Source organism: Fusarium musae, chromosome 4 (assembly GCF_019915245.1).
Source record: "Fusarium musae strain F31 chromosome 4, whole genome shotgun sequence".
Taxonomy (NCBI): Eukaryota; Fungi; Ascomycota; class Sordariomycetes; order Hypocreales; family Nectriaceae; genus Fusarium; species Fusarium musae.
Genome location: NC_058390.1, coordinates 450,687 through 464,337, shown reverse-complemented (window position 1 = coordinate 464,337; position 13,651 = coordinate 450,687). Strand labels below are relative to the sequence as shown.

The following is a 13,651-nucleotide window of genomic DNA, read 5'->3' as shown; positions in this document are numbered from 1 at the left end:
TGACATCGAAGTCTTCTAGTACGAAGCTTCAGATGTTTTGAGACCAGTTCTCTGGCAATTGGGTTTTGTCTTTATGGAGTTGAGGTCTTTCATTGGGAATAAACCATCTGGCAGACATCGACGGACGACTTGCCTGCATTTATGACGATACCCAATTTCTCTTCTTTCAATTTCTCAGTCTCTGAGATGCAAAATAGTTATATCGCACGATCCCTCTTTATAAAAGACGATCAGATACTTATACAATCACTATCAAGAGCTACTTGCTCGCATACGCGACTTTCTCGTTTAGCATAGCGAAACCGAAATGCGAAAACGTGAAAAACCTGGGGCCTTTGAGTTACTCGGACAGATCTGGCCCTCCATCAGCAACGCCCTTACAGGGGTTTTTTACAGGGGTCAACAGCTGAAGACCAATCAGTCGGCAGCCCGCTTTTCAAGGGTTGCAGGTGATCCATTGACGTGACTCACGTGAGGAGATCAGGCCAACCATAGCGTTGTCTTGACTGATTTGGTGGCGTGAGCTTAAAGGCAGTGGCCTGAGTTGGTCTACGGGGTTTTGGAGTGTCCGCTTGCCGAATAGCTTCAGATTGGTTGATGCGTATTGGGGCTGGGATGGGTGAGGTGGTATTTGCTCAGCATTATGTGAGATTGACTCAGGATATGTTGACACAAAGACAGGCATGAAGGTGATTCTAATATCTAGATGAACAGTTAATCTTAGATGTTTGCCACCTGAATAATTTACGCACAGCTGGAGAATACCCAAAACAATATACCTGGCATCGACCCTTTATATATCCAAGCGAGGCGGTTATACGGATATACGCAAATAGAAATGCTTATTTCGATCCCGTCGATCCATTTCTTCAACGGCTAAATATGTATCCACCTCCACAATGTCACATCACCAACAGCACACCACTTCAAGAATCCTACGGACGGAGTCTCTCTCAAATCCGTTTCCGGCCGATACCCCAGATTTCCAGAAATGGACGATAGTCTGATGCTCGTCGGGCCTATTTACCGAAGAAAATCTGCTGATGCGAAATGACATAATTTGTTTTTCGATCATGACCGATATGCTGTTGGAGGTTGGCGTGTTGGTGGTTCGTGCTGTAGCTGTACGTTTTTAGTATAGCGAGTTTTATGTTGGAGCTCATGCTGAGAACTGTTCTTTCGGATATGAATATTTGCTGACCATCGGCCCTAGCTACGTCGCATGGTTGATAGTCATGAAGGGGTTCCTGTTTCTAGGGATATATTCAGTCAGTATAGTCAGTTTCGATTGGATAGGAATCGACAAGAAGACAGAGCAAGTTCGTCATACCGCGCTCTACAATATCACCCGATTATTAGGAGTATTGCTCTAAAAGTCTTCACGCATCTTCTCAAAGGTCTATCATAAAATCAGACATGGGAGAGGTACTGCTGAAAATACAACCTTTAGCATGCGTCCCACCCAATGACAGGTATTTATACACTAAATACCCTGTATAGATATGTTTGATTTGTCAGTAATGAGTCTCTTGCCTCTCAATCTCTGGTAGTCATTTTTACTATACTGAGGCCTTTTCCCCCTAATTGTCCCCCTATCTCTCATCAATCCTAGTTGGGCGATAAAGAGCCCGATTCCCCTGTCTTGCTCTCCTTGACAAGAGCCCATGTAACGAGAGACTTCTGCTTCAGCAAATCGACGCCCCCTTTGAGCTGTCCCATGTTTTGCATGAAGCTCGGAGAGAATTAGCCTTTGTATAACATCTTTGAGAGTTTTGAGAAATCTGGGGTTGTTTGCTTTTGACGGTATCCCTGGGTTGACTTCGGTGGAATCGGCGCTTTTGCTGCGCTCGCTTCCATTTGTTTGGCTTTAGGTCGTGGTCTTCTGGCAATGTTTGTTCTCCGAGGTCTGGAAGTTCGGTCAGCACGGCTAGCGTCTGTAACCTGAGGATGATCGTGTATGTCAACTACGTCCCTCTTGGACGTTGGGCGTGCACGACACTGAAGAGGCCATCGGTGGGGTCTATCCTTTTCCACCTTCAAAGTACTCCATGAGCAAAGAGGTCTCTGACTTGGTGGCCTCTGTCCAGAGCGTGTCGGTGGTGACCAGAGTGCCGTCTGCAAGTATATTTGGAGGTGCAGCTGACAAGCTGCCGCTATTAAGACACATCCCTGATCCCAATTGATTGGCACGAGGCTCTGCTTCTTGCGACTTGTCCCGTTTTACTCCAGTTGTAGCTTGAGTCCATCGCCAGATTCTAGGTGCCTAATATTTTGATTGCATATTTATGGACTCAGCCGGAGAGTCGGAGTCTCTTAAATGCTCAGTCATCCGTTAAACGTCTACTAATAGGGCTGTCTGACAACTGCCAAGGCTTTCAGGGCTATGCGCCCTTCCGTCCACATTTCCCGGTATGAACTGCAGACCTACTAGGTCCTTGTACAATTGTGAGGACAAATCTGACGGCACTGAAGCAGTTTGCTGACTCGGCCCATAGCTTAGATCAATGGCATTCTCAACTGGCTCTATGATCCCAGAGTGAGGTTCTCAGCCAGGAGAATCAAGCTCTCTGCGTAGTAGCTGGCGCTTGCTTCTGGTTTGTGCTTGAGCGAGAGCTCGAAGATAGGCTCTTGTGTTGATGACTTCCTGATCAGAATCAAACTCAATTGTACTCAACTTGCTTTCCCGATTTTCCCATTCCGCATAGATGCTGTCGACTGTTCCCTTGTCAAGAGAGTCAAGGACCGTATCACGGCAAGTCCAGTAAGTCGGCATCAGAGCAGTGATATCCTGTTTCGCAACTGTCAAAGCACCCTGCCTTTTGGCTACCAGCGCCTGAACTTCTCGCACTGAGCTCCTTCGACTCTGTGCCAGCTGAAGTTTCGCTTTCAATATTCGCGGTCAGTCTTACAGGCCCAGAAGTTGAAGCAACAGCAGGATCCTTTCTCGTTTGCGATCGAGGCGCCCGAGCAGCTTTTTCATATCATCTTCTTTCAATAGAAAAGTGAAACCAGCTTTCCAGTCACTCCGACCAACAAGCAGCTCAATTTTCTGTTTGATGCACGCGAACGCCGCGCGACAGCCCTTGACAGCAATTGAGAGAACCTCTCCAATCTTGTATCGAGAAATTACTTCTTGATTATCCCTCAAAGCATCTTCGACACCTTGGGGTGCCCCTAGATTAATTGGACCTCTTCATCTAGGTCAGAGAGTGAGTTGGCCGTGTCGCCGATCGTGTCGACGATCTTTTTGACTTCAGTTGTGCATGTGCAAACAGTGGCGGCCAGCGCTACTGAGGCACTGGTAATACTAAGAGGGTTCATTCAACGCGTTGGACCTCCAGCAGGGCTTGAAGCAGGTAGTTATGGTCTCGTCAAGTCAAGCTCATCTGAAAATCTTGCTTAGGCGATACCGTTAGAGCCATGTTGAGAGCTGACTTTTGTGGTCAGTTTCAAACTCCAAGGTGGCTATGCAACAGAAAGCAAAATGAGGGGCTCTAAGCCGTTGGATGAGAATGGATGTCTAGCAAGTCACGGGAATTGTTGCATTTTTAGCCAGTAAATTCCAAGTAATATTCAGCCGCAAGGTAGGGCGACCGCCTGACTCGATACGTATCGCCCGTGGTGCGCAATAGCAACAAGTCACAAGCAGAGCACTCCAACATAGGAGCATAGTGATTAGATCGAACGGTTGGGATCAAACTGTTGCTCGTCAGGATAAATACCGAAGTTGTCTTGTGAATGGACTTGTTATTAGGTACTTGCGCTAATTACGGGCTTTTCCCCCTACACCATCGAACATAAGCAAAGTCCTTGTCACCCCCTTAACGATTCGCCTTTTCACAGATCAGGCAGGGAGAATCGGGGCTGTAGCTGTCTCATCTTGGAAAAACACCTTCCGTTAGATTTGACATGAAAGACTATAGTGAAAACTCATTTAGCATTGCGCCAATTGTCTCACAAACTTCCAACCTCTGTACTCCGCAGTTCCTCACTAAATATCGAAACTTGTGTCAGAGCTAAAATCACCCCTGCTAAGATCGACAGGGCCAGTTGGCTGCTCAACGCGCCTTGGTGCGTGTACGAGGTAACTCTGTACTCCCAATCTACCTGCCAGTGATTGTTATCCATTTTCCTTGGCTAGGTACTGGGGATTGATCCGCGTACGAAGACTCATGTTTTCACGACTATTTGTTGAGAAGAGCTTAGCCTTTAAGGCTTGCTTACCAGGTAGAAGAGGAAAATAATCCGCATAATGCGTGTGCAAACTCTAGCGTTTCGTAGACAAGATACAGCAATGCCTTTTCCACTTGTGCCCTACCCAGCAGCTCTAAATGACAGAGATTTCACTGCCGGCCCACAGTTTTATTTCTTCCCTGACTTTCCTTCCAGGAGAGTACCTTTGAAGAATATGACAAGGATGTGCAAGATGTGCCCAGCTAAGAGGAGACTCCGCATACTAGCGCCCCTGACTATGACGTATGCTTATTTTGCCATCACTGAGCGCTGTCGACCTCTTCATGCGGTCTAGACGAGGCAGTATTGCTGGGCAGCCTAGAATGAACAGAACTATTGATATGAACGCAGGAAACAATCGTAGCATAATAGTATGTTCATCTTCACGATCACAGCTGATGAACTTGCTCAGCTCTACCTGAATTGCAATCACCTCGTCCGTTAGCTTCAGGTTATTGAAACTAAAGGGGCTGAAAGACCAAATAAAGACTCAGTCATCGTGTCTTAGCGGTGTCGAATCCCCGACGTTGTGTCGTGTCACTCGGTTATCTTATCGCGTGGTTGGTTACGGTATAAAGAAAGCGTGGCAAGCTGACAACCCAGCAAGGGGCTATCGTTCTTGGCAGTTTAGTTCATCCAATTGAACCGATCCGATGATACACAACCATCAAGGGACAGGAAGCATAATTCCGCACATTTCCCCGAGTCTTCCGCTGCTGGAACCCAGGATCCTGGTAAGACCGACACTCCGACAGCCTGAGCCAATGGCACACTGCTACGACCTTGATAATTTCCAGGTTGTTGGCGGCTAGACAGTGCGCTGTCAACAGCGGCCGACTGGTGATTCAAACAGCACACCATGACTGCTGGGACGAAGTGAAGTTTGGAGTGTTGTCGGAGGATTAACTGGGTACTGTACGCGGAGCTATAAAACCGCCATGTTCCAGCCGCAGGTTCGCTTAGAATTGTGGCTTTGGACTATTGAAAGCCTTGGGCGACTGTCAACTCTAAACGAACCTCGTCATTCTCATCTCGCACGCGGTGACGCGGCCAAACATCTAAATGAATTACGAAAATGGGCATTCTTTGAACCATGCACATAACATTTAACACCCATATATATTTAAAGATCTACAGAGGGTGCTGTTGAAAACTCAGTCAGATCTGCATTCAGTGTACCCCAGATCTTGGCGATCATCTCTACGTCCCAAGCCCCTTTTCATTCACAGTTACACATGTTGTGGATAGGACGACCTCCTACCAAATGCCCGAAAAGAAACACATGTTTCTGCCCGGCTAAAAGCCGTTAGCCCATCAGTTGTGGCTTTTTTAATCCTGATATTTTGGTGCTTATCTTTGCCCTAGCCAAGAAGTGATTAGACTCAATGGGACACCATGCTGATATCTCCGATTGTTAAAGCCAAGGATTAAAAGCACAATTAGCAGCAAACAACGTAGCAGCCAAGACAAAAACTATTAAAAAATCATGCAGGTCGATCGATAGTCTAATTCAGCCTTTCAGCTTTCGGAAGTCGGTGGGAGTCGCTCCGGATCATACGGTAAATGGATGCGAGGGCGTTTATACGATGTGAGAGTCACTAACGGCTCGTCCAGAGTCTGCTATATAAAGCACCACAAGAGCCAGCTTTTATGGTACTGCATCCTCTCAAGCAACCTTACAAACATACACATAACTACCATAACAACCATCATCATGCGCTTCTCAACCGTCGTTGCTACCGCCCTCGCGGCCTTCTCCAATGCCTCTCCTTGCCTTGCAGGTGCACCTGAGCCGGTTATCTGCGGCGGCAACGGCTACGTCGGTGCCACCAATACCCCATGGTACAAGAAGTCCCAGGCCGAGGGTACCATCGAGGGTTGCTTCAACTCCTGCACCGGCGGCTGCAAAGCCATCAGCTTTGACACCCAGTACAAGACGTGCTACTTCTACACCGCCGAAGTCTCCAAGATGCGCCTATACCAGGTGACCAACTCACCCATGACGTTCCACTACTTCGACCGAGCTTGCGTCGCGGACGCTGTTGGCAAAACCTGCGGAGCTACTGGCTACGTCGGGGCTACCAACACCCCCTGGTATAAGAAGTCGCAGGCTGAGGGCAACATGAAGAACTGCCTTGATGCTTGCCGTGGTGGATGCAAGGCTATTAGCTTTGATGTCAAGTACAAGACCTGCTACTTCTACACTGCTGAGGTCTCGAGCATGCAGCTTTACACTGTTTCTTCGCCCATGAGCTTCTACTACTTCGACCGAGCCTGTGGCTATGAGCCTACCGAGGTTGTCCCTATCTAGGCTGGTCATGTTATCGTTGAGACCTCGCCCAGCTGCCTCGGCTCTTATGTTTCATTCTAGTGTTAGTTGTGTTGGGGCCGTGTTCAATGCGATGTTGGCGAGGGCTATGAAAGTACGTGGTACAGTACTGGCCGCCGCAAGTGATGTTGGTTATATGGGGTTTACATTCAATGTAAAATAATTCTTGATAATGATAAGGTAGATAATTATATTTACTAAACTCATAATAATACAGCGAGATATGTGTGAAGGAGCTGTGAGAATATGTCAGCAGTAGATAAATGATTATCATGCAGCTATTATTCCATCGCGATCTAGGATTGTTAAGCGAGCTTTGACACGATCTGTGGTGCTCACAGTTCGCTAGCGGCGCGATGTATAAGTCCTAGCGCTACACAGTGGCTTTGCGCTAAAAGACTGACGATATATCAGTGTAGCCGAAAGATGATAGGTCAAAATCCAAGATATTGGGCCACATTAGCAGGGCGGGCAGTTCCATCAATTGACAGGATGTTAAATATATGTATTATAGATCTGAGCTTTCAAGTCTCGAGCTGCTCGTCATTACCCTTCTCAATTTGCCCAAGTTCAGGTTGCTTTAGAAGCCTCCTGGCTGACGTGGAGCAGAAACGTCAGTTTGACTCCGCTTGAGACCACCAGTTGCGAGAGATTTACCAGGAAATCCATCGACGCACCAGCTCTGCGCATCATGCAGACACATACTGTGCGAGGTCTGAATTAAAAACACTCAAAGGGTCTCTTCCGCAGTCATCATGGTATGGATGTCTAAGTTGTGGGCTAGAAGTGTTATTTGCAGTTGAGACTTGTGGCTGAGAGCTTATTCCGGCAGAGATAACCTAGTATCTTTAATGACAGCCTGTACTCTGCATTTATAAATTGAATAGAATGTAACACTCCTAATTTTCGGCCTCTTATAGTCGCTACTTTAAACCCCAAGCAGTTCGAGCGTTGCATGGTCGACAATACAAGCAGAGTATCTCTCCGCCATGGCGAATACTACCTCGTCTGGCTGCATAGTCTGAGGAGTCATGGCCCACAAGAAGCCTTGTAGACTGTATCTGCGATAATCATCCCAAAGATCCTCTCTCGTCAACTTCGGTCCTCCCTCTCTATGCAAAGCCTCCAAATACCCATCAATAAGACTTGCTTCATGTTTCCGTCTATCCTCCACAGTTAAAGCACCCGTGAGGAAGTACGCCAAGTCTAGAACCGACGGTCCATACTGCAGACCTTGCCAATCGATAAACCCAGGAGTTCCGTCATTCGCGATCAGCGTATTTCCAACATGGTCATCGCCATGAATTAGTGAGTAATACCTCTGATCTGCATCCGCATGTTTCCAAAGAGCCTGAAATGCCTTGCGTATCCGATTAGGGTCAAGCAGTTCCTTGGCAACAGGCGGCCGAACCTTTTCGTCGAACCGTGCTCCCCATGGTGCAGGCTCCAGCAGCGCCAGTATGATGTTTCGAACAGGGTTCTCCAACTTTGATCCGTCTTTTCCAAAGAGCCAGGGGTATTCCTCCTCCTTAGTATTCCAGGTCTTCGCGTGCAGACTGGCGAGTTGCTTCAATGCTTCACCAACTCGCTCAGGTGCCCAGGGCTCTAGTGGGGTGCCGAAAGTAGCTTCGCTTGATACATCCGACATGATGAAGATGCCTTGGCAGTTAACGGTGTCTGTACCAGCGAACCAGATCCTGGGAAGAAGCATTGTAGTCTGCGGCGCAACGTGAAAGTAGAACTCAGCCTCGCGGCGATAGGTCGGTAACATCTGAGGAACCGTCTCACGAATCACCGGGTTGAAACCCCCCTTCAGGACAACCCTACTAGGAATCTCCGTCTTGACACCATCGCCGAAGACGAGGTCCACAAAGACTTTCGAGGAAGTGCCGTGTATAACAGAACTAATCTTGAAGTCCTTCACAGCAACGCCAAGAGCTTCTGATAGCCACTCAGAAGTAACCTCGTCCGGGGTCAACGGCAGCGGCCTCTCGCTGTTGAAATTACTCCTCGGGGTTTGAGATCCCGTGACAAGGGAGTTGAACATCATGATCGGTTGTTTTAACAGAGGATACGGGGAGAGAAAGCGGTGTTGCTTTTTTTGTTGCATCAGCGAGTAACGTAGATTATATACCCTTGTCGGGCCCTCATTGCAACCCGCTTTGAGCAAGCTTATCTGCAAGGGCATTACTCGCTTGTGGATTCTCGTATCAAGTCCTTTCAGTGTAGGATTCCCGTCCAGTTAGAGCCCCGGTCCGTTGCAACCTGTGCCGTTGGTTCACACCGGTCAGATGCGGCCGGGAGTTACTAGGTTCTCTCTGCTAGAATAAGCTTACAGCTATAAGCCTTAACTGCAAATAACACTTCTAGCCTATAATTTAGATATTAATACTATAATAACTAATTAATAGTTATAATATAAAGCTAATATAATAAAAACTTAAATAATAACTCTTTAACTAGCCTTAAAGGTATATAAAAGGTTACTTTTAATCTTTTAATTAAAAAAGGTTAATTTAATATTATATATACTTTAAATCTTTAAAATAGTAGTTTTAATAAGATTAATCTTTTATTAAAAATATCTTAATTAAATTTATATTAATAACTATACTTATAAGGCTATTATTATACTTTATATTATAGTAATATATAAAATAACCTTATAATATAATTATAATTATAATAGATTTAATTATAAAGCTATTATAAGGTATATTTTTATATAAGACTTTAATTAGCTAAGTAATAAATTCCTTATTTAGCTTACTTTATTTAACTATAAGACTATTACTTATATAGTAGCTTAATTTCTTATAGGTATTATTAATATTACTTAATAAAAAAAGGTATTATTATTTTCTTTATATAACTTAAAAAATAAGAAAAGAATTAAAGTAATTAAAAAGCTATTTTAAAGAAACTATACCTAGATTATATCTATATTTAATATATAAATAGTAATTTACTAAAAGGGATAGGTATAGTATATAGTAATTAGAATTATTAAGAAATACTAATATATAAGAAAAGCTTAAAGAAAGTTTCCTAATAATATATATATTAGTACTACTAAGGAGAAGGTTTAGGGTAATTAAAAGGTAGTAGTAGTATTAAGTTTATAAGTCAGTTATAAGGTTAGAAAATACACTTCGGTTTTAACATAATAGGCCGGGAGTTACATCCGCCATTTCATCAGTGGAACATGTTTCATCGTCCGAGATATAGAGTTTACGCTAACTCCTTCGTCAGCTCAGGAAATCAACTGATGCCATTCTCTGCATGTCTTTCTCATCCACTGGCTTTTGGTAAAGCTAGGTCGTCAACACTGATGAGCCACTTGCTTGATGAGACTTGACTTACATGAATACCCACATATGGTCTTCTAAGAAGTTTTCGAAATGGCTCCAGCGAGAGCCATATATATAATGGTAATTGCCCTGAATCTCATCAGAAGCACAGTTGATCCCGCAAGAACAACTTGGGTGGATATTAGGCTGAAAAGTGGCCAGATCCCGACATTGATCGCCATTAATCTTACCCCGTACAGGGTGCGATTCGCTAGGGCTAATGCATGATGCATAATGCAACAGCCCATTCAGGAGTCACCTATCATGAACATTTCCATTCTAATGCCGATATATCCTCAAGAAATTGCCGCCTGATTGGTGGCGGCTTGGCACTAACGACCTTGCGTCCCAGGGGCTTGGGGAATTGAACCCTCGTATGTGCTCGGCTTTACGAAAAATCCTTACAACGCAACATTTAGTCCAGCTGAGTGAAAGACTTCAGTCAGCTTTATTGTCCCTTCCCTCCCACGTCTCCAATCCATTGTGCCTTGAGTTGAAGTCTTTGGCATCATCATGTCAACTATCAGCCATGGGGTTAACATCTACAACACGTCTGTTGTGCCGCCGCCAGTTGGCCAGGAGTCCAATTTCGACAGGCCGCTCTCCGACGTGCAACTCGCGACAATCACGGTCTTTGCAGTCACCTACTTTCTCGCAACCACCTCTCTCGTTCTTCGATATGCTACAAGCGCGCTGGTCGTTAAGGAATGGGAACTTGATGTCGTGCTCATCACGCTCGCATGGGGAACGGCGTTGGGCTACTTCATCTCTGTCTGCTTCATGATGAAGTATGGATGGGGATCGCATGCTTGGGATGTCTCTCTTGCGGATATGGTTCAGTATAACAAGGCACATAACTGATCTTTTGGGTGAAGCCGTTAATCGCTGACAATGATAGTATCTCTCTCCGACTACCTTAACGTACATGTGCAGCCCGACCCTAACGAAGCTCTCGATCCTGTCTGTCCTTTACCGCATCAGCCCAGCAAGAGGCTATCAGATATCTGTCTACGTCATTGCCATTGCGTTGTTGATCTATACTGTTACCTTCACCGTCTTGCTTTCGGGGCCTTGTAATCCGAAGGATGTCGGATCGGGTGTCTGCTTGAACAATCTCGCCATCTCCCAAGTCGTCCTGAACATCGCGACCGATTTGTCCATCATCATTCTCCCGCTTCCTACGTTACATAATCTCCAGATACCATTTCGACAAAAGGTTGTTGTTGGTTGCATTCTGTCCGTTGGATCTGCGTACTTATCTACTTTTGGCTACGATACAGGGAAATACTAACCGCCGCCGTAGTGTTCTGATCGCGTCCATCGTCCGAGCTCCTTACGTTCCCATCATGGCCACCAATCCCGACTTCACCCGGAAACAAGCCGAAGCTGGTGTATGGTCCTTGGTCGAACTCAACATGGGCATTGTATGCAACAACCTCATGCGGCTGAAGCCGTTTCTGAGAACATACCTTCCCAGAGTCTTGACTTTTCTCGGTCTCACAGCCAAGTCGAAGCAGCAAGGAGGGGATCAATCCAAATCCAGTGGGAACTGGAGGGGCAGACCCTCGCACAGCTATCAGCTGAATAGTCTAGAGCATGACGACCCCCATCACAGGAGTTTTAGAAAGGAACCTTCGGTTGATGCGACTGGTTTTGGGGACTCGGATAAGGAGCCATCACGCCATAATGGGAGCACTGATGATATACTTAGATCATAACGATACCCCTCGTTAAATAAACTTCAGAAGCTATGTACAAGAATCCATCAAGGTATTCAGTTAGAACCATTCACTAAACATGTTTTCCGATAACACATGGATTCCTCAATACTCCAACACATGCACCTCCTTTATATCGTACCTTCGTTGACACGCAAGCTTATCGTTTAGCTTGAGCTTCCGCACCCAAGACGCGCTCTGCCTAAAGAAACCCCCAAGGCTGCCGCGAGATGACTGCACGACAATTCAGTCTTTCTCGCGACCATGGTCAACGCCATTCCCCCATTTACTTGAAGACAGACATCTCCACAACGCCTTCTTGGCTTGCCAAATCAGGCTCTATGGTACCATCTAGTTCCCCTCTTCCAATAAGTCCCAGCTGAGATGCAGGAAGTACAAGGCTTCGACCAGTTGTGAACGCCCTGGCCTACAACCTCGGCGGTAATGACGTTACAGGTGAACCAGCACCCGGTCTTCATCGAGAACGCGCGGGTCAGGGTTGAGTGGCCACATAGAAAGTGGTTTGTGTTCATGATCCAGACGCACATTGTGAGTTTTTGGTGAAGTCTGTTTGAAAGGCCAAGGGCTGGCTGATAGGAGGGGGAGAAATTGCAGCCGCACAGGTTGAAGTAACAGGCAATAGGCAGGCAGATTCAACTATTGGCTATATCTCCGAGAAGTGGATTATCATCGGTGTCGCTCTGAAAAGCTTGAATTGTGAGAAGCAACAATCGAGATGGGTAATTGCGAGGAACTGAGCCTAGTTATCTATGTCGCAACGGCGGTCGCGTATTGCAGACGAAGTCAGACCTGATGACTCTCTCGCATGCACGGTATCACGCCGTGACCTGATTGGGTCTGACCAACGTGTTGCTTGAACTGCAGACTCAAGAAACAAGGGGTTTGAAAAGGACGTCCAAAGTGCAATGCAGTACAACCGTCACACCAGAAGTCGCGAATCTGACTGCTCACGGTCACTGTTTCGGAATAATTCTTCCGGAACAAAAGCGAAGAGCTGACTTTTCACCGTATTCCATATTAGGAAGGTTTTATCATATCACGCTTACTGCTGACGATCTCCAGAGCCTCGTTAGACATAGTCGTTCTCATTGGCTGTTGTTCCCTTACGACAAATAATCCATGTTTATAGGTAAGCAAGGCGGAATCCTACAGGTCGAATTGCTGTCCGCGTGAGACGTGATCGCGTCAGGATTGCTGCTGTGCCGCTTGACAGCCTGAAAATGCAGATTGATAACTGAGAGGTTGGAGAAACGTTATTAAGCTGCTTGTTTGGTCATGAGCTGAGAATCCTACAGATTTGGGGAGAGAAACTCATTAGCTAAGTGGGCTTGCCTCACTTGAGACGTAGGACACCATGTCAGCATCGCTTCTAAAGAATGAGGCCTCACTCGGTTAACCAAGACGAACAATGCAGTCTTTCCCGATTGATACTGATAGTAGTCTTGAACGCCCCCATAGCTGCCTGCTGTCTACTGACATATGGATGCAGCCTCACTCCATCGCTATAGCCTATCGGCAACATAGGTTGCATGCTGGTATGGTATGTTCTGATGACAAGTCGTCAATATTATCGTTTTTCTTGATAATGCAAGCCAAGGCCAGGCTGCTTGGTCCTGCCGCGCTGATGAGAAGTTAGCCGAAGGCCTCTACAGTTCGGCGAAATCATACTGGCTTCGACGCCTCTCGGCCATTGCATCAAGTGTCTGAACGTCGTTCACATAGCAAAAGAATGCGGAGTTTCATAAATACACCAGGCCTTGACGGGGGGAGATATAAATAGCCAGCAGGACAACAATAGTGCAGAGTGATTTAGAGTTACAGCGCCAGGATCGGTTTCTGAGAAAAGATATCAAATTCTCCAATTAATTACTATTCTATTCAATTCTATAAACCTCTAACCATCTAATACATCTAGATATTGGGTATCAACGCTAACATCTAAACGCGCCACAGGGCATACCATAATTCGACCTTTTTCAACCATTTTGGATTACATTCGC

At 46.0% G+C, this 13,651-nt stretch overlaps 2 protein-coding genes across 2 annotated transcripts; one reads left to right on the top strand and one right to left on the bottom strand.

The window, feature by feature from the left end:
• Positions 1-5,947: 5,947 nt before the first annotated feature.
• On the top strand, positions 5,948-6,544 carry J7337_005090 (uncharacterized protein; the record flags this gene model as incomplete). The annotated part of the gene is made up of 1 exon (XM_044822773.1): positions 5,948-6,544. The coding sequence occupies one exon, from the start codon at positions 5,948-5,950 to the stop codon at positions 6,542-6,544; it is 597 nt and encodes a 198-aa protein (XP_044681264.1).
• A 946-nt stretch (positions 6,545-7,490) lies between these two features.
• J7337_005089 (uncharacterized protein) lies at positions 7,491-8,612 on the bottom strand (the record flags this gene model as incomplete). Its single annotated transcript, XM_044822772.1, has 1 exon — positions 7,491-8,612. One exon carries the CDS (start codon positions 8,610-8,612, stop codon positions 7,491-7,493), a length of 1,122 nt encoding a protein of 373 aa, XP_044681263.1.
• Positions 8,613-13,651: the final 5,039 nt, after the last annotated feature.